The following is a 27777-nucleotide window of genomic DNA, read 5'->3' on the forward strand; positions in this document are numbered from 1 at the left end:
ACAGAGTGATTATTCCTCTACACGGTCCCAACAAACACTCCAGGTGTCAGACACAGTGTGAACCTCCTTCCACACCGTCCCATCACACTCTCCCGGGGTCAGACACAGAGTGATTATTCCTCTACACTGTCCCAAAAAACACTCCCGGGGTCAGACACAGAGTGAATCTCTCTACACGCCGTCCCATCACATACTCCCGGCGTCAGACACAGTGATTATTCCTCTACACGGTCCCATCAAACACTCCCGGGGTCAGACACAGAGTGATTATTCCTCTACAAGGTCCCAACAAACACTCCAGGTGTCAGACACAGTGTGAACCTCCTTCCACACCGTCCCATCGCACTCTCCCGGGGTCAGACACAGAGTGATTATTCCTCTACACTGTCCCAAAAAACACTCCCGGGGTCAGACACAGAGTCATTATTCCTCTACACGGTCATATCAAACTCTTCCGGGGTCAGACACAGAGAGATTATTCCTCTACACGGTCCCATCAAACACTCCCGGGGTCAGACACAGAGTGATTATTCCTCTACAAGGTCCCAACAAACACTCCAGGTGTCAGACACAGTGTGAACCTCCTTCCACACCGTCCCATCGCACTCTCCCGGGGTCAGACACAGAGTGATTATTCCTCTACACTGTCCCAAAAAACACTCCCGGGGTCAGACACAGAGTCATTATTCCTCTACACGGTCATATCAAACTCTTCCGGGGTCAGACACAGAGAGATTATTCCTCTACATGGTCCCATCACACACACCCGGGGTCAGACACAGTGTGAATCTCCTTCCACACCGTCCCATCAAACTCTTCCGGGGTCAGACACAGAGTGATTATTCCTCTACAGGGACCCATCAAACACTCCCGGGGTCAGACACAGAGTGAATCTCTCTACACGCCGTCCCATCACACACTCCCGGCGTCAGACACAGTGATTATTCCTCTACACGGTCCCAACAAACACTCCAGGTGTCAGACACAGTGTGAAGCTCCTTCCACACCGTCCCATCACAAACTCCCGGTATCAGACTCAGAGTGATTATTCCTCTACAAGGTTCCTTCAAACACTCCCGGGGTCAGACACAGAGTGAATTTATATCCACACCGTCCCATCATAATCTCTCGGGGTCAGACACAGAGTGAATCTCCCTCCACACCGTCCCATCACACACTCCAGTGGTCAGACACAGTATGATTATTCCTCTCCACGGTCTCATCAAACACTCCCGGGGTCAGACACAGAGAGATTATTCCTCTACACGGTCCCATCACACACTCCCGGGGTCAGACAGAGAGTCATTATTCCTCTGCACGGTCACATCAAACTCTTCCGGGGTCAGACACAGAGTGAATTTATATCCAAACCGTCCCATCACACACTCCCGTGGTCAGACACAGAGTGATTATTCCTCTACACGGTCCCATCAAACACTCCCGGGGTCAGACAAAGACTGAATCTCCCTACACACCGTCCCATCACACACTCCCGTGGTCAGACACAGTGTGAGTCTCCTTCCACACCGTCCCATCACACTCTGCCGGGGTCAGACACAGAGTGATTATTGCTCTACACCGTCCCATCAAACTCTCCAGGTGTCAGACACAGAGTGAATCTCCGTCCACACCGTCCCATCACACACTCCCGGGGTCAGACACAGAGAGATTATTCCTCTACACGGTCCCAATAAACGCTCCCGGGGTCAGACACAGAGTCATTAGTCCTCTACACGGTCATATCAAACTCTTCCGGGGTCAGACACAGAGAGATTATTCCTCTACACGGTCCCATCACACACACCCGGGGTCAGACACAGTGTGAATCTCCTTCCACACCGTCCCATCACACTCTCCCGGGGTCAGACACACAGTGATTATTCCTCTACACGGTCCCATCAAACACTCCCGGGGTCAGACACAGAGTGATTATTCCTCTACACGGTCCCATCAAACACTCCCGGGGTCTGACACAGAGTGATTATTCCTCTACACGGTCCCATCAAATACTCCCGGGGTCAGCAACAGAGTGATTATTCCTCTACACGGTCCCATCCAACACTACCGGGGGTCAGACACAGAGTGATTATTCCTCTACACGGTCCCATCAAACACTCCCGGGGTCAGACACAGAGTGAATCTCCCTCCACACCGTCCCATCACACACTCCCGTGGTCAGACACAGTATGATTATTCCTCTCCACGGTCTCATCAAACACTCCCGGGGTCAGACACAGAGAGATTATTCCTCTGCACGGTCCCTACTAACGCTCCCGGGGCCAGACACAGAGTCATTATTCCTCTGCACGGTCCCATCAAACTCTTCCGGGGTCAGACACAGAGTGATTATTCCTCTACAGGGACCCATCAAACACTCCCGGGGTCAGACACAGAGTGAATCTCTCTACACGCCGTCCCATCACACACTCCCGGCGTCAGACACAGTGATTATTCCTCTACACGGTCCCATCAAACACTCCCGGGTTCAGACACAGAGTGATTATTCCTCTACACGGTCCCAACAAACACTCCAGGTGTCAGACACAGTGTGAACCTCCTTCCACACCGTCCCATCACACTCTCCCGGGGTCAGACACAGAGTGATTATTCCTCTACACTGTCCCAAAAAACACTCCCGGGGTCAGCAACAGAGTGATTATTCCTCTACACGGTCCCATCCAACACTACCGGGGGTCAGACACAGAGTGATTATTCCTCTACACGGTCCCATCAAACACTCCCGGGGTCAGACACAGAGTGAATCTCCCTCCACACCGTCCCATCACACACTCCCGTGGTCAGACACAGAGTGATTATTCTTCTCCACGGTCCCATCAAACACTCCCGGGGTCAGACGCAGAGTGATTATTCCTCTACACGGTCCCATCACCCACGCCCGGGGTCTGACACAGAATGATACTCCCGCCACACTGTCCCATCACACGCTCCCGGGGTCAAACACAGAGTGAATCTTCCTCTACACAGCCCATCACACACTCCCTGGGTCAGACACAGAGTGAATCTCCCTCCACACCGTCCCAACACACACTCTCGGGTCAGACACAGACTGAATATTCCTCTACACTGTACCATCAAACACTCCGTGGGTCAGACACACAGTGATTATTCCTCTACTCCGTCCCATCAAACACTCCCGGGGTCAGACACAGAGTGAATTTATATCCACACCGTCCCATCATACACTTTCGGGGTCAGACACAGAGTGAATCTCCCTCCACACCGTCTCATCACACACTCACCGGGTCTGACACAGAGTCAATCTCCCTCCAGACAGTCCCAAAACACACTCCGGTGGTCAGACACTGAGTGACGTTCAGTTAGCAACACACCACCCGTGGTCAGACACAGCGTGAGGCCCCTCAACACTCCAACATCACATTATCCCTGGTACAGACACAGAGTGAAACCTCTTCAACCTCTTCTCGTCAGACACTCGTGTTTCAGACATAATGTGCAGTTCCCGTCCAACCATTAATTTCGAGAGGAGTGGAATGTACAAAAGAGGATGTAATTTTATGACCTAATAAGGAACTGTGAGGCCACATTTGCAGCATTGTGAGCAGGTTTGGATCCCTTATCGAACCAAGTATGTGCTGCTATTGGAAAGGGTCCAAAACAGATTCACGAACATGATTCCAGGATTGGACGGATTGTCATCTGATTCAGTTTGATGCTCTGGGGCCAGTACCGGCTGGAATTCAGAAGGGCGAGGAAGTACGGGAGGAGGGAGCTGGAGCAGTGAGGTAGACGAAGTGGCGACCAACTGGACGGAGTGGCGATATGATGACAAAAGAAAAGGACAGATGGGGAGAGAGGTTTGTCGGTGTGTGGTGGGGAGAATGGGGTTGCGACAACATGAAGAGAGTGGAGTGGCAGGGAAGGGCAACGGAGGTCAGAAGGGAATTCGGGGGCGATCGGGGAGTGAGTGCAGCAGAGAGAAAGAGGAAAAAAGACGAGGTAGGCACTTGATTCAAGTAGGTCCCAGGGTCTGATCAGAGACCCTGCATCTTTGCAGGAATATCCCAGCACAAAGGTACAGACTTCTCGTAAGCGAAACGTTCAGCCCGATTACAAGGCAAACCCCATATGGACGATTCGCACTGACTACCTGCATACTTTCCAGAGCTCATATTGTACAGGAGGCCGGAGGACACTTTGCTGTCGAAGAGCGTCAAACTGGTTCAACAGAAACAAAAGAGCTCCAGCAGATACCCGAGACCATCGCCAAAGTAATGCCGATAAACCGCCCTCTCCTCACAGCCCTGTGTCGGCCCCAAACTAATCACACGAATCCCCTCTTTCCCCACTGACCCACTGTATCCCCACAGCCCTGTGTCAGTTGCCAACAATAATCACAGTACACCACGCTCCCCCAACACTCTCTGGTCCGACGTCAAACAAATCCCACTAACACGCTCTCTCTGCACAGTGCTGTCAGTCTCCATACGAATCAAACACGCCCACCTTCTCCCCTGAGATTATTTCAGTTCCCACTGGAATCCTACTGCCCCGCCATTTCCCCACTGATCCATGGCAGTCCCGAAATGTGTCCCACTGACCCACTTTCTCTCGACAGTACAGTCAGTCTCCATACGAATCAAACACGCCCACCTTCTCCCCTGAGATTGTTTCAGTCCCCAGAGGAATCTTACTGCCCCGCCATTTCCCCACTGATCCATGGCAGTCCCGAAATGTGTCCCACTGACCCACTCACTCTCCACAGTACTGTCAGTCTCCATACGAATCAAACACGCCCACCTTCTCCCCTGAGATTGTTTCAGTCCCCATTGGAATCCTACTGCCCCGCCATTTCCCCACTGATCCATGGCAGTCCCGAAATGTGTCCCACTGACCCACTTTCTTTCCACAATACTGTCAGTCTCCATACGAATCAAACACTCCCACCTTCTCCCCTGAGATTGTTTCAGTCCCCAGAGGAATCCTACTGCCCCGCCATATCCCCACAGATCCATGGCAGTCCCGAAATGTGTCCCAATGACCCACTTTCTCTCGACAGTACTGTCAGTCTCCATACGAATCAAACACGCCCACCTTCTCCCCTGAGATTGTTTCAGTCCCCAGAGGAATCCTACTGCCCCGCCATATCCCCACAGATCCATGGCAGTCACGAAATGTGTCCCAATGACCCACTCTCTCTCCACAGAACTGTCAGTCTCCATACGAATCAAACACGCCCACCTTCTCCCCTGAGATTGTTTCAGTCCCCATTGGAATCATACTGCCCCGCCATTTCCCTACTGATCCATGGCAGTCCCGAAATGTGTCCCACTGACCCACTCACTCTCCACAGTACTGTCAGTCTCCATACGAATCAAACACGCCCACCTTCTCCCCTGAGATTGTTTCAGTCCCCATTGGAATCATACTGCCCCGCCATTTCCCCACTGATCCATGGCAGTCCCGAAATGTGTCCCACTGACCCAGTCACTCTCCACAGTACTGTCAGTCTCCATACGAATCAAACACGCCCACCTTCTCCCCTGAGATTGTTTCAGTCCCCAGAGGAATCCTACTGCCCCGCCATTGCCCCACTGATCCATGGCAGTCCCGAAGTGTGTCCCACAGTCCCAGTCTCTCTCCACAGTACTGTCAGTCTCCATACGAATCAAACACGCCCACTTTCTCCCCTGAGATTGTTTCAGTCCCCAGAGGAATCCTACTGCCCCGCCATTTCCCCACAGATCCATGGCAGTCCCGAAGTGTGTCCCACTGGCCCCTTTCTTTCCAGCAACGCCGTGTCTTTTCCCAAATTAGCCCCATTGCCCCCCTCTCCCCACAGCGTCGTGTCTGTCTCCAAACTAATCACAGTTTACTTCACTCTGCCTACAGCCCTGAGCCAGTCCGCAAAATAATGCCAGTTGACTGATCCCTCCCCACTGCCCCCATCCAGGTCTCAAAGCATTCCCACTGCCCTGTCCGTCCCCGATAGACAGGTGATGGTCCCAATCTGTTCCCATTGTACCTCCCTGTCCCAACAACGTGGTACAGTTTTCAAACAAATTTCAATGCCGTCCCCACTTCCCAAAAACTACTTCAGTAGTATTTGTGCTTTGTGCCGAGTGTGCTTGTTGGCACTGTGTTTCTTTATGCTGAGTAACGCTGACGCGTTTGGCTGTATTCATGTTTACTGATATACGGTTGAATGACAATTAAACTCGAATTGGATTGAACCGGTCTCATATGCACAGTTCTCGCCTTCCTTGGAACAGGCCCTGGTGATTCAACTATCTGAAACCCTCATTCCCACCCCAACGCCTTATCCACGTGTTAATCTCTATTATCCTATTTCTGGCGACACCAGCCCGTGCAGAACTTTGCCTGCTCACCCTTCCACTTGACATTGCTGAGGACCGGATCGGCGAGGTCGCGGCCCTGGCACAAGGGAGGGAAAGAACATGTAGGAATCTCTGTCTTGAACACAAAACCACTTTTATGTTCCCCAAACTAGGAATCGCAAATATCCACAGCTTGTTTCATGTCGCCCTCCATTCTTAACCACAGAGACAAACTCGAAGTCAGAGACCGGAACTGTGAGACTTTCCTCTTCCAGGTCATTTTTACCCGTCTCCCCGACCCGGACGTTTACAAAGTGGTAGAACAGTTATTAAGCCAGTTGGACACAGGGGTACTCTACAGTGGGTCTAGCTGCTTAACCTCTTTCAACCTCCTGTCTGACACCTAGTTTCCTGTGAACTGCACATGGGGTCTAACATCCTCCCAATATGTACTCCCGACCACCAATCACCTTCTCGACTGACCCTGAGTCAATCCAGTACCGGTTCCAACTCCATAAATCCGCGGGATTGAATTTGCATCCGGAGGCAATTATCAGAGGCGAAGTTGTCGGAGACACTGCAGGTCTCCCTGCCGTCCCGGATCCTGCAAGAGGAGCATTCAACTCTCTTTTCAGGCATGCCTACTATTCTAATTGTGCAATTGTAAACAAAGAAACGATAAATAAACTGAAAACAAACCTACCAACAGTTTCTCCCAACAGTGACATGCAAAGGCTTGGTCACCCCGGTCAAAACTTTTGTTACTGTGAATAGCTAAGCGAGTAAAAGAGGAGCTGAATTCCAAAAAAAATGCTGTTAAAGATGACGCATTTCTTTAATATTTTAAGCAAGAGTACCTTTTTTTTAAAGTTTCTATCTTTTACTTAATAACACACAAGAGTCTTTCAATTTTTGTTTCGTGGAATTTTTATACATTCTTCCTTGCAAAGGACTTCTTGCGTGAACTGCTCTTTTGAGGTCTATCCACAGATTGTCGATAACGTTTAGGTCGGGGTCAGTGAGGGTCATGGAAAAACATTCAGCTTGCGCCTTTTGAAGTAGTCCGTTGTGGAGTTTGAGTTTAGGATGTGTTTCAGATGATTTTCCTGTTGTTGTGGCGTCCTCGTTTCATCTTCAGCATTTTTACAGACGGTTCCTTCATGGAATGTCTGTCGGTGACGGCCTCGCGCCGAGCACTCAGTGCTCAACCGTACGGGATCCACTTCTTGTACTGCTGTGCGTGACTTTATCTTCGGATTTCATCACTGTGCTCTTGTTTAACTCGAGTCTGAGCCGGAGTGTATTCTAGACTCTACTAGGCCCTTGCCTACACCACCTTCCATACCTCTCTCGGTACAGAAGAGATTGCAATGTTAGTAGTATTAGGGGATGTATTCTCTCATTGAAGACACGCGAATTTCTCAGGATGTACTGTGGAGAGCGTTCTGACTTGTCCCATCGCCGCCTGGTGTGGAGGCTGCAACGCAGAGGGTCGCCAGAGGCTGCAGAGGGTTCCAGGCTCAGCCAACTCCATCACGGGCACAAACCTCCCCTCCATCGAGGACATGTTCAAGAAGGAATGCCTCGGGAAGACCACATCCATCAGCGAGGACCCCTTTCCCCCGGGAAATGCCCTGTGCTCATGAGGTTCCATCGGGGAGGGGGTACAGGCGCCTGTAAACTCAACAATTTACAAGCAGTTGCTGCCTCTTCGCCATCAGTTTAAGAAACTCCCAACACATTTAAACGCTCCCTCGGTATTCACCTTTGAACAAGTATTTATTATTCTTCGCTATTTGCTTTAATTTTGCATCTTCGACCGTGCTGAGGTCACATTTAAGTTGTACAAGGTGTCGGTGAGTCCGCACTTGGAGTCCGGTGTTCAGTTCCGATCGCCCTGCTGAAGGAAATATGCCACTGAGCTGGAAAGAGTGTAGAGGGAGATTTCCGAGGATGTTGCCGGGTCTCGAGGGTCTGAGTTATGGAGAGACGGCAAGAAGGAGGGGACTTTGTTCCTTGGAGCGTGGGTATGAAGCCAGGAGAGGCACAGATAGGGTGCATGTACACAGATTTTTTTCCCCTGGGTTGGGGTTGAGAGCCAGAGTGCACAGAATTGAGGTGAGAGTGTGTGGAGAGATCGGAGAGAGGAAAGGCAGAGAATGGGGTCCGAGGGAAGAGGAGGGGTGGAAAGGGAATGAGTTGGTGAGAATGGGAGAAAGAGAAGAGGAGTAGAAAGGGAGACTCAATGGGGGATCGGGGGAGTTCGGTACGGGAAGGGAAAAGAGTTGACTAGATGGGGAGAGGAAAAGCAGTGGAGGAGTATGCGGATGCGAGTAGAGGAGGATAATGGGGTAGGAAGGAGTGGCGGAGAGGGTGGGAGTGTAAGAAAAGATGGGGGAGTTAGAGTGGTGTAGATTAAATGGGGAAAAGTGGCGTGAAGTCACTTGATTGAAGTCGGCCAGAGAGGCTGTTGACAGAGACCTCGGATCTCTTCAGTAATATCCTGGTATAAATGTGCCGACTTCTCACAGATGAATCTGTATTTACTTTTGCAATTGCAGCTCCAGTACGCGTCGCACTTACTGCAGCGGGACCGTCTCTCGGACATCGAGTGGGAGGAGAGCAGAGGGACGACGTAGTTGGGGAGCGTTTAGGGGTTGGAGTGTATCATGGAGACGGGGCGGGGCGTATGGGTACGTACGGGATGATGGAGATGGCGAAATGGCCAGGACAGGATGTTGGTCAAGGAGACGGGATGGCTTGTAGGCGAGGGATGGGTGACGGAAACGGGAGCGGTGCACTGCCGTCTGTGTGACGGTGACTGGGAATCGTGTCGGAGTAGGGTGACGGAGTCCGGGAGTGGTTTTGGAGAGGGAGGGTGTTATGCATACGGGGAGGACTGTATTCGAGTTACAGTGCAGGCCTGACTCTGTGTTGGTATCGTTGAGTGGTGAGATCCTGCTGTGGTGCAGAGCCTGTCTGTGTCAGTGTCCCTCCTGCAATCCAGACTCACTAAAATCTGCCGTGTCAGGCTTAGAGGCGTTGACCCTTGACCTGAGCGCATCGGCCCTTCGAACAATACTTCCTGCATTGAAGCGCACGCAGCTCAGAACATGAGTCCCAGCATGCTCAACTACTTTTATATTCCTTAAAAATGTCAGTACTTCCTTCTCTTTAATTGTCATAGTATCCATAATTTCCTTACCTGTTCCCTTTACCTTACACAATTCAATTTCCTTCTCCTTAGTTAATACCGAAGCAAAGAAATTGTTCAAAATCTCCCCCATCTCTTTCGGTTCCACATATAGCTGTCCACTCTGATTCTCTAAGGAACCAATTTTATCCCTCTCTATCCTTTTGCTGTTAATATAGCTGTAGAAACCCTTCGGATTTATTTTCACCTTACTTGCCAATGCAATCTCGTATCTTCTTTTTTCTTTTATAATGTCTGTCTTAAGATTCTACTTACATTCCTTATATTCCTCGAGAACCACATTTACTCCATGCTGCTTATATTTATTATAGATCTCTCTCTTTTTCGAACCAAGTTTCCACTATCCCTAGAAAACCATGGCACTCTCAAATTTTTAATATTTCCTTTCAAGGTAATAGGAACATAAAGATTCTGTTCTCTCAAATGTTCACTTTTAAATGACCTCCATTTCTCTGTTACATCCTTCCCATAAAACAAAATGTCCCAATCCACTCCTTCCGCCTCCTTTCGCATCTCCTCAAAGTTAGCCTTCTTCAATCAAAAATCTCTACCCCGGGTCCAGTCCTATCCTTCTCCATAGTTATATTGAAACTAATGCTATTGTTATCCCTGGACCCGAACTTCCCCCCAACACATACCTCCGTCACCTGACCTATTTCAGTCCCTAATAGAGATCCAACACTGCCCCTTCGCTAGTTGGTACCTCTAAGTATTGCACACATTTTACAAACTGCTATTCATCCAGCCCTTTTACAGAATGAGCTTCCCTGTCTCTGTGTGGAAAATTTCCCACAATCACAACCTTGCGCTTTCTACAAATATTTGCTATCTTCTTACAAATTTGCTCCTTCAATTCTTGCTCCCCATTTGGTGGTCCATAATATACGCCTGTAAGTGTTACTACACCTTTCCCATACCTGAATTCCAACCAAATAGTCTCTCTGGATGTGCCTTCTAATCTGTCCTGCCAAAGCACCTCTGTAATATTTTTCTCGCACAAGCAATGCCACATCTCCTACTCTTCATCCTCCGATTCTATCACACCTGAAGCAACAAAATCCCGGAATATTTATTTGCCAATCACACCCCTCCTGCAAACATGATTCACTAATAGCTACAACATCATATTTCCAGGTATCAATCCGTGCTCTAATCTCGTTCTCGTTCACAATACCTCTTTTCTGCTCCCCTAACAAAGGCAACCCGATCGATACAGCTCGCCAGATTTCACAACTTAATCCCTTCTGAGCCACAGAGCCATAGACAGTGCCAGTGACCTGACTGGTAAGACTTTCCTCTGATTGGTTATTTGCACCTCTCTCCTCCCATCCAGAAGTATCGGAAGTGGTCTACCTGTTATTCTTCGGATTAGCCACTAGAGGGCGGTGCAATGGCTCTGGCTGTTTAACCTCTTTCCCCTTCCTGTCTGTTACCCAGTTTCCTGTACCCGTCACCGTAGTTGTAAATACCTCTCTATATGTCTTCCCTATCACCCCCTCAGCTTCCTGAATGATCCGGAGTTCATCCAATTCCAGTTCCAACGCTTTACGCAGAGTGTCACAGCGAGATGCGTGTGGGTGTCACGGAATGGGGTCGTTTAGAGTCCGGTCGGTGTTGTTTCCAAGTCATGGTGAGGGGTGTGTAGGTGTCACAGTGAGAGCTGTGTGGCTCGCTCACTGCCTATGTAGTCTGTGAAGTGGCTGTTCTCTGTGTTTCGCAACCTATCGTCAAAATCCTTGATCTAACCCACCTTCTTATCTGTCCACTCGATGAGTTTAAATTTCTCTTTTACCCCTCCTGCAGAGCAGAGAGCGTACATCACGGAACAGAACAGACCATTTGACCCTCAATGTTGTGATATACCTCGATTTGAATCACTTCTGACTGCACAGCAATCAACTCCCTGCATATTAACGTCCCTGATAAAGAGGCACCTGAACTCCTCTCTCCGTGCTTGTCAATGAATCTCACGTGACTAGTAAAGCCACCACTCAATTTTGAATACATCCCTGTTCATCACGACTAATACAACCGAAACCGGGAATGTTGAGCTGACGCTCCTGCCCGCCCTGCAACGGCGTCTCACTAATGTCTACAATATCATAATGCCAGCGGATGACCCCTTCCCTAGCCCGACGGTCTTTCGGACAATACTTCTCGCATTGAAACGGAGGCAGCTCAGAACATGAGTTCCAGCAGGCTCATCCTTTTGCCTCCTCACTTTGTCTGTGGTCTCAACAACATCTGCTCCAACAACCACTCCAACATCTGTTTTGACATTCTGTTTTTCATACCCTGCATCGCTGGTTCTATCCCCACTCCTCCTCATCTTTATTGACAGAATTTCCCGTTGGAATATCAGTTCCAGACCAGTCCAGATGTAAACGGTGAGATTTGCTCTTGGCGGTGTAAAGGAAGGGGATGTGTAGCATGGCCTCCAGGCAGGTGTATGTGCCGCCCCCTATTGTTCACTCTGCAGAAGACAACTTCTGTCTGTGTCGAATCCAGATTCCGGTTGCATTCTGTGGACCCCGGGACTCAAGCTGCGATGTGGCTTATTTTAAGCCTTATGCATATAAGGTCTATTGTACCTTCCTTCGAAGAGATCCAATGATCCCGCTATCAGAAGCCCTCACTCATCCCAGGACACCTGAGCCACGTGTTAAGCAGTGTTATCTTCCTATTTCTGGCCACACCAGCGCGTATCGAACTTCGACTGCTCACCCTGCCACTTAAGTATGCTGAGGATCCGCTCAGAGTGGTAGTGTCCCTGACACTCGGGAGGCGAAATACCATCCACTAATCCCACTGTCGCACGCAGAACCCCTTTTCTAATTCCCTAACGAATAATCCCCTATCCCGCAGCTCGCCTCATCTCGCCCTCCCCCTTCCCTTCTGAACTACAGAGACAAAATCAGTGCCAGAGACCTGACCTGAAATACTTCCCTCTATTTGGTCATTTGACCCGTCCCCCACCCAAAAGTATACAAAGCGGTAGACCTGCTATTGAAGGGGTGGGCTACAGGGGGCACTCTAACCTGGGCCTGTCTGTTAAACTTAGTCCTTCTGACTGTGCCCCAGTTTCCTGTGAACTGCACATTGTGTCTAACCTCCTCCCAGTATAACCACCTCATCACACCTCAGCTTCCAATCAAAAATGCCAATAATTCTAAGGCTAAATAAGGAACTGTGAGGCCACATTTGGAGAATTGTGAGCACGTTGATATTCCTTATCGAACAAAGCATGTGGTTATATTGGAAAGGTTTCAAAGGAGGTTCCGGAAATAAATTGCCTGTCGTATGAAGAACGTTTGATGGTTGTGGGCCTCTACTCGCGGGAACTCAGAATAATGAATAGTGAAGGGTGCATATTGAAAAATTTCAGATTGTGAAAGATCATGACAGAGTTGGTATGAAGAGAATGGATCTAGGATCAGACGAATATAGAGAATATAGAGATATCTTTTAAAAAGGGGATAATGAGGAACTTCCTTCGCCAGAGCGTGCTGAATCCGCCGAATCCAGCGCAGCAGGCAGGCGTGGACTACCAGCCATTCTGTATCTTTAAGAGATAGTTTGAAAAATTCTACATTATTGAAGGAATGAAGGCGTGAGTTTGGAACCAAGAGGACTATGGATCAGCTATGAAACGACCAGCAGACTCGATATCCTAATTCTCCTCCTGCGTCGTATGGGTTTAATTGAAGTTCTAGGTTACTGTGTGTCAGTAACTCAGAGGGTCTATTGTGGCCCAACACGTTCCATGCAAACACAAAGCAGGTGTCATGTTTCCGCACGTCCATTTCCCAGAGTATAGTTAACTGTCAATTTTCTTCTAAAGATTCAGAGATATAATTGCGCAATGCCACAATTCCTTATGGACAGTCTATAGTTAAAGCACTGTCGCAGAACACTCAGTGTTCAATCGTAAGAGTCCCGTCTCCAGTCCGACTGCTTGAGATTTTGGCTTTGGTTGGCTTGGTGCCATATTGTTTACTTCGTTTTTGAGTCTTAATTCCAGACCTGACTCTGCATTTGGGTCTCGTTACAGAAGAGATCACAGCTTTAGGACTTTGAGGGGATGTGCACTCTCAGTGAAGATGAGGAAAATTCGATGGATGTTCGGTGGGGAACTTTCTGCTAGCCGCATCGCCGCCGGGTGCGGATGCTGCAACGCACAGAATAGTAACGGGCTACAGAGAGTTCCAGCCACAGCCGCCACTCTGACGGTCACACCCCTCCCTACTATCGAGGGCATTGTCAAGAGGCGATGCCTCGAGAAGGCGGCATCCATCACTGAGTACTCTCCCCACCGGGGAGAAGCTCAAAGCTCGTTACTACCATCAGGGAGGAATGGCCGGAGCATGAATACCCACACAACGATTCAGGAACATCTTCTCAACATCCGCCATCACTTCTTTGAACGCACAAGCACACACTCGACATTTTTTGCGGTGTTTATTAATGTTTGTAATTTACATTAGCTCGACATATTGTTGCCGTACTGATGAAGCTTAAGAACAAATTGCATGCCGTATACATTTCAGGGCAAAAGTCAAATAGCGATTCTGGTGAAAAATATTCGATGGGACAGGACACTGGGCACGCTGGCCTTCACCAGTCAGGACACTGAACACGGGAGTCGGGAGATCTCGCTGCAGTGGTACAAAGCGTCGGTGAGGCTTTATGCTTTAGGAAAAATGCCACTGAACTGGAAAAATAAGTACATGGAGTTCTACCGGGGATATTGCAGGAAATTGAGGGTTATGCAGAGAGGGAGAGAGTTTTGGACTATTCCCTGGATTAGTTTTGTACCTTACAGTGTTCCATAGATCCAAGAGAGGCACAGACAGAGGAAATAGGCACAAACGTTCCCCCAGGCTTGGGTTATGGAGCACCAGACCGCACAGCATTGACGTCAGAGTGAGCGGAAAGGAGAAAGAGTACATTATGAACACCGACAGAGTGACGGAGAGAGAAGGCAGAGAGAGGGGTAGATAGAGGGTAGAGAGGGAGCAAAAAGAGGGAAAGGGTTGGCGGAGAAAGGGCGAGCAGTAGAGGGTGGAGAAGAACGGCACCGTCTGGAAATTGCAACAAAGCAGGAGATCAATGGGGACAGAGGTTTGTCGGTGTGTCGTGGGGAGAATGGGGATGCGAGCACTGATGGAGAATGGGATAGGAGGAAGGGACAGAAAGGGTGAGGAGGGAGTTCGAGAGGATGGAGCAGTGATGGTTGACGAAGACAGAACGTTGAACTAGAGGGGAGAAAGTATGAGGTAATAATAATATAGGTAGAGGGAGCAGAAAGAGCGGGACGGGAGAATGTCGGGAAAGAAGGGGATGGACGGGGAGAGAGATTAAAGAGGGGGGTTGAGGGTGCAGAAAGAGCGGGACGGGAGAATGTCGGGAAAGAAGGGGATGGACGGGGAGAGCTGAAAGAGGTGGGTAGAGGGAGCAGAAGAAAGCGGGCGGAGGAAGTACGAGGTAATAATAAGATTGGAAGAGGGTGCAGAAAGAGCGGGACGGGGGAATGGGGTTAAAGAAGGGGATGGACGGGGAGAGAGATGAAAGTGGGGTGTAGAGGGAGCAGAAGAAAGCGGGAGGAGGTAGTACGAGGTAATAATAAGATAGGTAGAGGGAGCAGAAGGAGCGGGACGGGGAACTTGGCGTGAAAGAAGGGGATGGAAGGGGAGAGAGGTGAAAGAGAGGGTAAAGGGAGTAGAAAGAGCGGAACGGGGGGGAGTGAAAGAAGAGGGTGGACGGGGAGAGAGGTGAAAGTGGGGGGGAGAGGGAGCCGAAGAAAGCGGGTGGAGTAAGTACGAGGTAATAATAAGGTAAAGGTAGCTGAAAAAGCAGGACGGGGGAATGGAGGGAAATAAGGATATGGACGGGGCGAGAGGTGAAAGTGGGAGGTTAGAGGGAGCAGAAGAAAGCGGGAAGAGGAAAACGAGGTAATAATAAGATAGTTACTGGGAGCAGAAATAGCGGGACGGGGGAATGGAGTTAAAGAAGGGGATGGACGTGGAGAGAGATGAAAGAGGTGGGTAGAGTGGGCAGAAAGAGCGGGAAGGGGGAATTGGAGGGAAAGAAGCGGATGGACGGGGAGAGAACTGAAAGAGGTGTTTAGACGGAGCAGACAAAGCGGGACGGGGGATTGGATGGAAAGAAGGGGATGGACGGGGAGCGAGATGAAAGCGGGGGATAGAGGGAGCAGGAGAAAGCGGGAGGGGGAAGTTCCAGGTAATAATAAGATAGGTAGAGTGAGCAGAAAGAGAGGGACGGGAGAATGGATGGAAAGAAGGGGATAGACAGCAAGAGAGGTTTGTCGGTGTCTGGTGGAAACTATATGGTTGCGATAAGAGGAGGAATTGGTGTAGCAGGGAAGGGCAGAGAGGGTGGGCAGGGAATCTGGAAGGATTGAGAGTGAAGGGGAGACTGGGGACAGTCATTTGGTTCACGGCGCCTCCACAGGCTGTTGACAGAGACCCTGGAACTTTTCAGGAACATGCGGGAACAGAGGTGCCGATTTCTCGCAGATGAAACGCTGATCAAGATCGCAAGGGTAAATCTTTCCGAGTGAAATCAGATCACACTGAGTGCAAGGGTGCGCTCCAGAGGACCCCTTGTACCGGAGACCGAAGCCCACATCCCTGTTCAAGAGGGATAAACAAATTCAACAGAGACCAAACAGCTCCCGCAGAGAACTCGAGCCGAGACCGTCCCCAAGCTGATCCCATGATTTTGCTCTCTCCTAACAGACTGTGTCAGTCCGCAAACTCATCCCACGCAACCGGTCTCCCCCACGGTCCGGTGCCGGTACCCAGACAGATACCACGGTCCCAATGTCTACTCACAATCCTGAGTCAGTCCCCATCTAAGGCACTGACCCAATGTCTCCCCACAACCCCGTATCCCCCAAACTAATCCCACCGAACCGCTTCTTCAACACAGTCCTCTGTCAGTCCCCATACGAATCGAACATGCCAACCCTCTCCCCTCTGATCTGTTTCAGTCCGCGAACAACCCCAACTCTCCCACCGTCTAATCCACCTGCCCAGCTCTGTTCCCTCAGATCTACGTCATTTAGCAAACGAATCACACTGTTTCTCCCTCTCCTCACAGCCCGGCAACTACCTCCGAACTGATCACATTAACCCATTGTGTACCCATCGCCCTGTACTGGTCTCCAAACTAATGCAGTTCTCCTACTCTCGCCCGTCAAATCTATGTCATTCACCAAGCAAATCCGGCTGGTGTACCCTCGCCACACTGCCCGGCGACTATCTCCGAAATGATCCCACTGAACAGCGCTCTCCCACCGACATGGGTCATACAAAAATAATCCCTGTGTACTGAACTGTCCACGCTGCCCCATGCCAGTTTCGGAAATAGTCCCACTGCCCTGTCCTTCCCCGGCATACACCTGTCAGCCCCAAAATGTTCCCACTGTATCACCCTACACTCTACCCGCGTACAGTCTACAGACAAATCACAATGCTCCTCCCTTTTCCCACGAAACTACTTCAGTCAGTAAACGCATCCCACATAATCCCATCAGCACTATCTGAATACTCAACTCTCACCCCACACATCAGTCCAGATCTTACCCGTCTTCGCATTTTCCAATCCAGTACTCAAGTTTGTTGTACACAAGATTGTTGGATACAAATCTCTGAGAAATTAAATTTATTTGATTAATGCCAAGAATCGAAATCTATGTACGGAACTTCTCTCAGATGACTACAAAAGGAATCTGTGATGGGACGGTGTGAAGGGAGCTTCACTCTGTGTCTGACCCCGGGAGTGTGTGATGGGACGGTGTGGAGGGAGATTCACTCTGTGTCTGACCCCGGGAGTGTGTGATGCAACGGTTTAGAGGAATAATCACTCTGTGTCTGACCCCGGGAGTGTGTGATGGGACGGTGTGGAGGGAGATTCAATCTGTCTCTGACCCCGGGATGTGTGATGGGACTGTGTGGAGGGAGATTCAATCTGTGTCTGCCCCCTGGAGAGTGTGATGGGACGGTGTGAAGGTAGCTTCACTTTGTGTCAGACCCCGGGAAAGCGGAACGTCACGGCATGGAGGGAGATCCGTTCTGTGTCTGAACCCGGGAGTGTGTGAAGCGATGATGTGGAGGGGAATTCAATCTGTGTCAGACCCCTTGAGTGTGTGCTGGGAGTGTATGTTGTGTGTTCAATCTGTGCCTGAATCCGCGAGTGTGTGATGATTCCTGTGATATTGTGGGATCTTCCCGTGCTGTGACACATACCGCTTCATCCCTTGAATTGATTTCCAGCAGCCTTGAATCATGGTTTGAACATTCTTGTATCGCTCTGTAGAAATTTGTTTGAAACGTGGAGACGTAATAACACCGGCCATTATTCCCGATCCAATTCCCGGAACAGTTTTGCTCTAGAAATCACGAACAAGGAACAGTGAGACACAGAGTGAATCTTCCTGCACACTTTCCCATCACACACAACCGGGGTGACGCACATAGTGAATTTCACGCCATGCGGTCCCGCTACTTTCACCTGAGGTCAGTCACAAAGGGAATTTTTCCGCCCCCAACATCGTCCCATCACACATTAACAGGATAAGGCACAGTGAATTCCTCCCCAAACCATCCATCACACACTCCCGGAGTCAAGACACAGAGTGAATCTCGTACCACATTGTCCTATCGCACACGCCTGGGGAGAGACACAGAGTGAAGTTCCCTCTACATCATCTTTCACAGACTCTCCAGTCAGGCACAGATTCAGGCTTCCTCTACACCGTCCCCGAAACAGTCACGGAGTCAGACAGAAAGTGAGGCTCGCTCCACAGCAACCCATCACACACCCGGTGTGTCAGAAACAGAGCGATGCTCCCCCCACTCCGTCCCAACATTCTCTGGTTTGGACTCAGAATTAAGTTCCCTCCAAACTCTCCTATCGTGCACCCCCGGTATCAGACACAGAGGGAATCAATCTCTCTCCCCCCCCCTCTCTCTCTCTCTCTCTCTCTCTCTCTCTCTCTCTCTCTCTCTCTCTCTCTCTCTCTCTCTCTCTCTCTCTCTCTCTCTCTCTCTCTCTCTCTCTCTCTCTCTCTCTCTCTCTCTCTCTCTCTCTCTCTCTCTCTCTCTCTCTCTCTCTCTCTCTCTCCCTCCCTCCCTCCCACCCCTCCACAGCGTCACATCACACATTCGCGGAGTGAGTCACAGAGTTAGGCTACTGTGACAGTGTCTAGTCGCACACTCCAGGGATCAGACACAGTTTAACTCCTTCTGCACCGTCCGATTACTGACACCTGGAGAAAGACTTGGAGTGAAGCTCTTTCTCACACTCCCATGACGCATGCGCAGGGTCAAAAACAGTGTGCACCTCTCTCCCGGGATCAGACGGAGTGAATCTTCCTCCACAGCGTCCCATCATGCACTCCCAACATCAGACACGCAATGAAACTACCTCGGCAACCTCCCATGACGGGCAACCGGAGACTGTTACAGAGTGAAAGTCCCTGCAGTCTATTCAATCACACTTCCAGACGGGCAGACAGTAATTTGGGTTCCATCCAAAATGCCTCGTCGCACACTTTCGGAGACGGACGAAGAATGAAGCTCTTGTCTCACGGTTCCTTCATACACTCCCAGCGTCAACCACGGAGTGAAGCTCACCCCACACCGCCCCTCACACATTCCCGACGTCAGAGATCAGAATTAAGATCGCTCCATAAGGCCACACAAGGTCACACAAGGCCTTGGTCAGACACAGTGTGAATCTCCCTCCTTACGTCCCCTTACGTCCATCTGCACTCTCCCAAAACACAGTCCTGGAATCAAATACAGTCCCTCCCTCTCCACGATCCCACCACACAATCCCGAATTCAGACATAGAATAAAGCACCCGCTGCACCATCCCGTCACACACTCCCGGATACAGAGTGAAGCTCTCTCTCCACTCTGAATAACGCACTTCAGGGGTCAGACATGGGGTGAATCTCTGTGGACTGTCCAATCACACAATCACGTTGTCAGACACAAAGTGAAGCTGGATCCATACTGTCCCGTCAGACATTCCCAGAGTAAGACATAGAGTGAATCACCCTCCATACTATAACCGTACACTCCCGATGTCAAGCACAGAGTGACGCTTCCTCTCTCCATGCCTGCCCTGTGATGAGGAGCGGGTGAAAGAAGGGGATCGGGCCTCACCTCTTCTGCTGGTCAGAAATTCACAGAATTGAGCCTTGGTTTCGTTGACAGATCTGTACTTCGCTTCCATCTCAGCGCACTGGTGACGGAGATCGCACTGCATTCCTTTAAGAAGGGATAGATTACAGTTGAGTGCAGAAAACTTGGATTGCAGGGTTGAGTTCAACTCATGGCAGTTTCGGTCGGAGGTGACCTTAGACTGAAGAATCTGCGATACTGAGAGAGATGGTGAAGGATGATTCGCGTTTGCAGTGATACGTGAGTCAGCATCGCGCTACCGCACGGGTCACAGAGAGTTTTATGTCAGTGTGACGGAGAAGGGTGTCCCAGTAAAGGAGGAGAAAATGGCGGCGCGACGCAGCGCGCGCGGCCTCTCTGGAGATGGATATCTGTTACTTGTTAAGTAGGGATCCGAGCACAAACCTGATTTGATGGAGACAGACGTGAGAGGCGGAGGAACATCTGGAGAATCTTCTGAAATGCCCGCTTCGCTGCCGCTGCTACCGTGCGGTCCGGAATCTCCGGAGGAGAAGGCCTCCGAGACCTCGGCTTTGCTTGTTTCGGCGGCCGGGACGAGGTCGGCAGTGAATGTCGTGTGGGTGTCAGGACGAGTCTTGACTGTGTTACGGTTCAGGCCGTGTTTTTATCAGGTTAGGGGTGTGTCCGTGTTATGGTGATGGGTTTTAATCGGTGTTACGGTAAGGGCCGTGTCTGTGTCGCTGTGGTGTTTTACAATAACAGTTTAGTCCACTCTCTTTATTTACGGTCTGACTCCACACGGAGCCGGTTCCACTCACCATGGATCGAGAGACCGACCACTTTCACGATGAGGGCGGATGTAACGAGGCAGAGTAGGCAGATCAGACGGTACGGTCTATTTCCGATCTTCACTTTCGACTCCCGTTCTTGCGCCGCTGTGGAGAGACCATACGACCATAAGATCACAATAAATATTTAATAACACCATAGGAACTACTTAATGAATACTTTACTTCAATATCTTAGTGATTGTAGTGATGACTTGCAGCAGATTGAAAAATATGAGCATGTAGATGTTACGAAAGAGGATGTAATGGAGCTTTTGGAAAGCATCACATCGGATAGGTCGCCGGTACCGGACACAATATACCCCAGGATACCGTGGGAGCCGAGGCAAGAGATTGCTGAGACTCTGGTGATGATCTTTGCATCATCAATGGAGACGTGGGAGGTTCCGCAAGATTGGAGGGTTGTGGATGTTGCTCCTTTATTCAGGAAAGGGAGAAGAGATAGCCCAGGAAATTATAGACCAGTGAGTCTTACCTCAGCGGTTGGTAAATTGATGGAGAAGATCCTGAGAGGCAGGATTTATGAACATTTGGAGAGGTATAATATGTTTAGGCGTTGTCAGCATGGCATTGTAAAGGGAAGATCGTGCCTTACGAGACTGATTACATTTTTGTGGGGATGTGACCTGACACATTGATAAGGAAGAGCAGTTGATGTAGTGTAAATGGATTTCAGCAAAGCATTTTATAAGGTACCCCATGCAAGGCTTACTGAGAAAGCAAGGAGGAATGGGCTCCAAGGAGATATTGCTTTGTGGATCCACCACTGGCTTGCCACAGAATGCAAAGTGTGATTGTAGACGGGTCATATTCTGCATGGAAATCAGTCACCAGTAAGGTGCATCAGAGATCTGTTCTGAGACCCTTATTCTTCCTGACATTTATAAATGAACTGGATGAAGACCTGGAGGGATGTGTTCGTACATTTGTTGACGACACATTGTTTGAGTTTTTGTGGATAGTGTGGCGGGCTGTCAGAAGTTACAGCGGGGCGTTGATAGGATGCATTACCGGCTGAGAATTGGCAGATGGAGTTCAACCCAGTTCAGTGTGAAGTGATTCATTTTGGTAGGTCAAATAAGATGGCAGAATATAGTATTAATGGTTAGACTCTTGGCAGTGTGGAGTATCAGAGCGATCTCAGGGTCCGAGTCCACAGGACGCTCAAAGCAGATGCGCATGTGGACTCTGTGGTTGAGAATGCGTATGGTATATTGGCCTTCATCAATCGTGGATTTGAATTTAGGTGCCGAGAGGTAATGTTGCAGCCATATGGGACCCTGGTCAGATCCTACCTGGAGAACTGTGCACAGTTCTGGTCGACTCACTGTAGGAAAGACGTGGAATCCATAGAAAGGGTGCAGAGGAGATTGACTAGAATGTTTACTGGAATTCATAAAATGTTTGTGAGAATAGGTTGAGTGAACTCAGACTTCTTTCCTTGGAGCGACGGAGGATGAGAGGTGACCGAGAGAGGTGAACAAGATAATGAGAGGCATTGATCGCGTGGACAGTCAGAGGCTTTTTCCCAGGACTGAAATCGCTCGCACGAGAGGACAGGCTTTTAAGGTGCTTGGAAGTAGGTACAGAGGAGATTTCAGGGGTATTTTTTTTTTTACTCAGAGAGTGGTGAGGGCATGTAATAGGCTGCAGGTGGCGGAACCGAAAGGGTCTTTCATTGGACTCTTGGATGGCTACAGGGAGCTTAGAAAAATAGATGGCTATGGATAAGTCCTAGGTAGTTCTGGGATAGGGACATGTTCTTTAACAAGTTCTCAGATGGTACACCGCTCTGGAAGATGATGGAACAGGAATCGGGAGGTCACGTAGCAGATGTACAGTGACGCCGCTCTTGTTCAGTGTTGGTCCCCCTGATATAGGAAAGGCCACGATGCCGGATGTTTAAGAGGATGTTGGACTCGGGGGACTGAGGCATGGAGAGATGTCGGGCAGGTCGGGACATTATTCCTTGGAGCGCAGGGGTGAACTTACAGAGTTGTATAAAACCACGAGGGGTGCAGGCAGGGTGAATGAGCACAGACGTTCCTCAGGTCCGGGCTATCGGAAACCAGAGGACACAGGATTGGGGTGAGAGTCGATGGCGTGGAGGGAGAAAGATGAGTGAAGGAGTGGTGTTAGAGAGAGTGGTGGTAGACAGAGATGAGGGGGGTAAAGAGAGAGAGAGGAAGAATAGGGGAGGAGAAAGGAACGGACGGGAATGTGTGGAGAGATGGGGAGAAAGAAGGGCATAAATGGGGAAACGTTTGGAGGAGATTAGTTGGGGAGAATCGGGAACCGAATAGAGGAGGCGACTGGGGTAGGAGAGGGGCAGAGAGAGTGGGGTGGGTAGTGTGGGAAGATGGAGGAGTGAGAGTAGAGCAGAGAGAATGAGCAGAACGAGGATGTTACCGGATTGGAGTGAGGAACTTATGGATAGAGGTCGGGCAGGTTGTGACTTTATTCCTTGGAGGGTAAGGGTGACCACACAGAGACGTATAAAATAAAGAGCAGTGAGGGCGTACAGTTATTTTCCGTAGACTTAGAGAATCGTGGACAAGAGCGCACAAGTCAAAGGAGAGATGGGAAAGGGATTTAATTCCGGCCCGTCTGACGACCTTTCATTTCCCAGATGGTGGTCAGCCTATGGGACGAGCTGAGAAAAGAACTGGCATAAGCAGGTGCTTTAGAAACTTGGACACATGGGAGCATGACACTGACCGCTACAATATGACGTCATCGCTGTGAAATCTGACCTGTTTGTGCAGTGGTTGACAACCCGACGGGTCCCGAGGAAATGTGAGGATCTTCGACCTCATCGACGCGGGGTTTCTTTTTCCGAACGTTCAGCTCTGAGTAGGTGGATTTCAGACCATCTGGGAGACAGGCAGATGAGGAAGAGAGTGAGTGCGGTAGGGAACGGGGAAGGGTGTCGCAGAGAGATAGATGACAGAGAGAGAGGTAAGTGAAGGGAGAGGGGGTGTGAGACAGCAAGAGAGAGAGAGTGAGGGAGAACAGGGAGTGAGAGAGAGAGGACAGTGACGGAGACAGAGAAGGCGAAAACGATGGACAACGAGGGGAGAGTGCGATGTGGGCATTGGGCAGGAAAATGCGAGACAAAGAACGGGGAGGGAAAGGGGAGAGGGGGCATATTGTGTTGGGGAGAGTAGAGTGATAGGCGTGAGAGTTGAATAGAAGGGAATGAGAAGGGAGAATGATGGAGGCTGGAAGTGGGAGAGGGATGGGGATGCGAGAAGTGGGAATGATGGAGGCTGGAAGTGGGAGAGGGATGGGGAGGCGAGAAGAAAATAATTTCAGTGAGAGGGGAAGAGAGAGCGTGGGAGTGCGTTGGGGAAAGGGAGAGAGGGTTGGATAGAGAGAAAGGGAAGGCATGGAGGGTAGATGTGCGGCCAAGTTAGGGACAGAGAGAGGAGGTAAAATGGGGCGGGGTTGACGGGGTTATAAAACGGAGCAGAGAAAGAGCGACAGAGTGCGAAAGGGAGATCGGGAGCGGTATAGACGGTGACTGTGGTAGACGAGAGACGTGAGGGAGCGGGGGCAATGACAGAGGGCGAAGAGAACGGGACAGCGGGACACAATAGGGGAAGTAGTGTGAGGGAGGTACAGAGGAGGGAGGGAGAGAGGAAACGGGGTGAGAGAAGGGAAAGAGGAAAAGGAGAATGTGGTTACAAAGGGAGAGATGGGTTACGGTTTTATACCGCGCTCCTTCTCAGCGTCTCTCCCACTGTCCTCCCTCCTCACCACAACGACACGGAAATTACACATCTCCACCAACCCCGCCCCAGACCGCTTGCTCGTCATTGTCCCTTCCTCCACATGCCCCATACCATGCTATCTTCCCGACAACATTCCTTCCACACTACGACCCACGGCGCTACCTCTAATCCGTCCCTCCCAGGGTGCAACACTCCGCACTGATAATCAAAGAGAGTTACCCGCTCTTCGCCTCTCTCACGAGTTCCCTCCGTGTTATTCTCAAACAGGGGATCATTAGGGTCAACTGTACGTTTGCTCTGATATCTCTGGATAGGATTGGTAACGTCACCGAAACAGGGACAATCTAACAAAGATGAAACTGACCTCGATCTGTCCGGACCCGGGACGCCGAGGAGTTCTTGAAATTAACTTCCGCGTACGATACAACAGGTTCAGCTGGGGACAGAAGATTGAGAGTCAGACAAAGAGTGAAGCTCCCTCCACACCGTCCCATCACACGCTCCCGGGGTCAGACACAGAGTGAATCTCCCTCCACACCCTCCCATCACACACTCCCGGGGTCAGACACAGAGGGAATCTCCCTCCACACCCTCCCATCACACACTCCCGGGGTCAGTCACAGAGTAAATCTCCCTCCACAACGTCCCATCACACACTCCGGGTTTCAGACACAAACAGAATTTCCCTCGCAACGTGTTTCTGCCCGTCTTTCCTTGGGAAAGAGTTTCAGAGTACGTTTTTGTGAACTTCTCTTTCATGTAAGTTTCGCTGTCGTCCATTCTGACGAGGATTCGCTGCGTCTCTGAGCTCAGAAAGGATTCGTTGATAAATGAAGCCGCTGTTTACAGAGGAGTTTGACCGGCACCAACAAACACCAAATGATGTGCAGATAAAGGGAAAGGCCGAGAGCAGGGGAGGAGGTACCGGCCAGGAGGCAGATTGAGGGTGTGAAGGCGGGGACTCTTGAGAGGTGAGAGCGGAGGGAGGTAGAGTTGTGAGTGTGAGGAGAAAGACGTGGAGGGGAGAATGAGGGAAGGACGGTGGAGGTCGGAGAGAGATATATGGGTGACACTGGGCGGGGAGTGAGGAACGGAGATAAAGAGTGAGTAAGGTCAGATGCAGCAGAGAATGGGTACAGAGAGCGGGTAAATAGAAAGGGAGAGGGAGAGAATAGGCGGGGAGAGAGGGACGGAGAGTAGGGCGGTGGGGGAAGAGTGGGGAGTTGGGGAGAAAGAAAGGCACAAATGGGGAAACGTTTGCCGGAGAATAGTTGGACAGAATCGGGAGCAGAGTAGAGGAGGCGACTGGGGTAGGAGAGGGGCAGGGAGAGTGGGGTGGGTAGTGTGGGAAGATGGGGGAGTGAGAGTAGAGCAGAGAGAAGGAGGAGAACGAGGATGTTACCGGATTGGAATGAACAATTTCTCTTCTTCTCTTTTCAATCTTTTTATTAAATTTCATATATAAAAAAAAACAACACATAATAATGAATAGATTACAGATTCAATAAACTTGAGATTACATTAGTAATAGGATAATAATATCCTATTAAAACATCCATCAACAAAAGGTACATAAATCAATCAAGTCTATATAAATATATATGAAAAAAAAACAAAAATAATCGTCGAAAAAAGAAGAAAAAAAAATTGAAATTATATATGAGAAAAAATATATATTAAAAAAAAAATACTAAACTAAAACTAACATGGGCAATAATAGCACTTTATAAATATATAAAGGTGTCAAGAAAAGAACTCCGGAACTCCATACCTGAACAAGTACAAGTAGAGAAAAGGATCTGAAATAGGCCAAATTAATTCATATGAAAGTGTCGAATAAATGGTCCCCAGGTTTCTTCAAATTTAATTGAAGAATCAAAGATAGTGCTTCTGATTTTTTCCAAACTCAGATAAGAAATAGTTTGGGAGAACCACTGAAATGTAGTAGGAGGATTTACTTCTTTCCAGTTTTGTAATATAGACCTTCTGGCAATTAATGTTACAAAGGCAATCATTCGTCTGATTGAAGGGGAAAGCTGATTGCCATCTTCATTTGGTATACCGAAAATTGCAGTAATAAAATGGGGTTGTAAATCGATATTCCATACTGAGGAAATGACATCAAAAATGTCCTTCCAATAGTTATGTAAAGTGGGACATGTCCAAAACATGTGAGTCAATGAAGCCACTTCTAAATGACATCTGTCACATTGAGGATTAATATGCGAATAAAATCGGGCAAGCTTATCTTTAGACATATAAGCTCTATGTACAATTTTAAATTGTATTAAAGCATGTTTAGCACAAATAGAGGAGGAATTAACCATTTGTAAAATTTTTTCCCATTTATCTGTTGATATATTACATCGAAGTTCTTTTTCCCATTCTTGTCTAATTCTATCCGATATTTCTGGCTGTATCTTCATAATCATGTTATAAATAAAAGCTACTAATCCCTTCTGACAAGGATTAAAAGTAAAAATCAAATCTGAAAAATCCGATGGAGTTGAGTTAGGAAAAGATGGAAGAATTTTATGTAAGAAATTTCTAATTTGTATGTATCTAAAAAAATTAGATTTAGATAATTCAAATTTGTTGGATAGTTGATCAAAAGACATCAAAGTACCTTCAAAAAAAAGATCACGAAAACATTTTATACCTTTCCTTTTCCATATACTAAAAGCTTGATCTGTCAATGAAGGTTTAAAAAAAATTACATAAAATAGGGCTGTCCAGAGCAAAGTTTTTCAGATTAAAGAATTTGCGAAATTGAAACCAAATTCGTAGTGTATGTTTAACAACAGGGTTAGATATCTGTTTATTGAATTTGGCTAAATCAATAGGAAGAAAAGAACCAAGAACGGAAAATATAGAATATCCCTTAACCTCACTACATTCCAAATTTACCCACTGTGGGCACACAGGTGAATCCAAATCTAGTTTCCAGTACATTAGGTTACGAATATTATTCGCCCAATAATAAAATCTAAAGTTAGGTAAAGCTAGACCACCATCTTTTTTAGACTTTTGTAATTGCCTTTTGCTTAACCTAGGATTTTTATTTTGCCACACAAATGAGGAAATTTTTGAATCAATATTATCAAAAAAAGATTTAGGAATAAAAATTGGTAAAGCTTGGAATAAATATAAAAATTTCGGTAAAATCATCATTTTAATAGCATTAATCCGACCAACTAATGATAAAAATAAGGGAGACCATCTAGTAGTAAGTTGCTGAATTTGATGAAGCATAGGTAAAAAATTCAGTCCAAATAAATCTTTATATTTCTTGGTGATTTTTATACCTAAATATATAAAGTTATCAGTAACAACTTTAAATGGCATCCTATCACTCAATAAAGTTTGCGCGTTTAAAGGGAATAACTCACTCTTATCTAAGTTTAAATTATAACCAGAAAAGCTACCAAATTGAGCCAACAAGGATAAAATAGCAGGAATAGACCTACTAGGATTAGAAATATATAACAA

The 27777-nt window shown here is 48.7% G+C and overlaps 1 protein-coding gene across 1 annotated transcript; it reads right to left on the reverse strand.

Annotated features, from left to right (window-relative positions):
- Positions 1-6324: 6324 nt before the first annotated feature.
- Positions 6325-24813, reverse strand: LOC132388607 (uncharacterized). The gene is made up of 6 exons (XM_059960980.1): positions 24653-24813; positions 23308-23427; positions 20525-20641; positions 19728-19832; positions 11282-11328; positions 6325-6414 (listed from the first exon to the last, which is right to left on the reverse strand). Exons 1-6 carry the CDS (start codon positions 24780-24782, stop codon positions 6325-6327), a joined length of 609 nt encoding a protein of 202 aa, XP_059816963.1. The 5' UTR covers positions 24783-24813.
- Positions 24814-27777: the final 2964 nt, after the last annotated feature.

This window comes from Hypanus sabinus, unplaced genomic scaffold, assembly GCF_030144855.1.
Source record: "Hypanus sabinus isolate sHypSab1 unplaced genomic scaffold, sHypSab1.hap1 scaffold_364, whole genome shotgun sequence".
Lineage (NCBI taxonomy): Eukaryota > Metazoa > Chordata > Chondrichthyes > Myliobatiformes > Dasyatidae > Hypanus > Hypanus sabinus.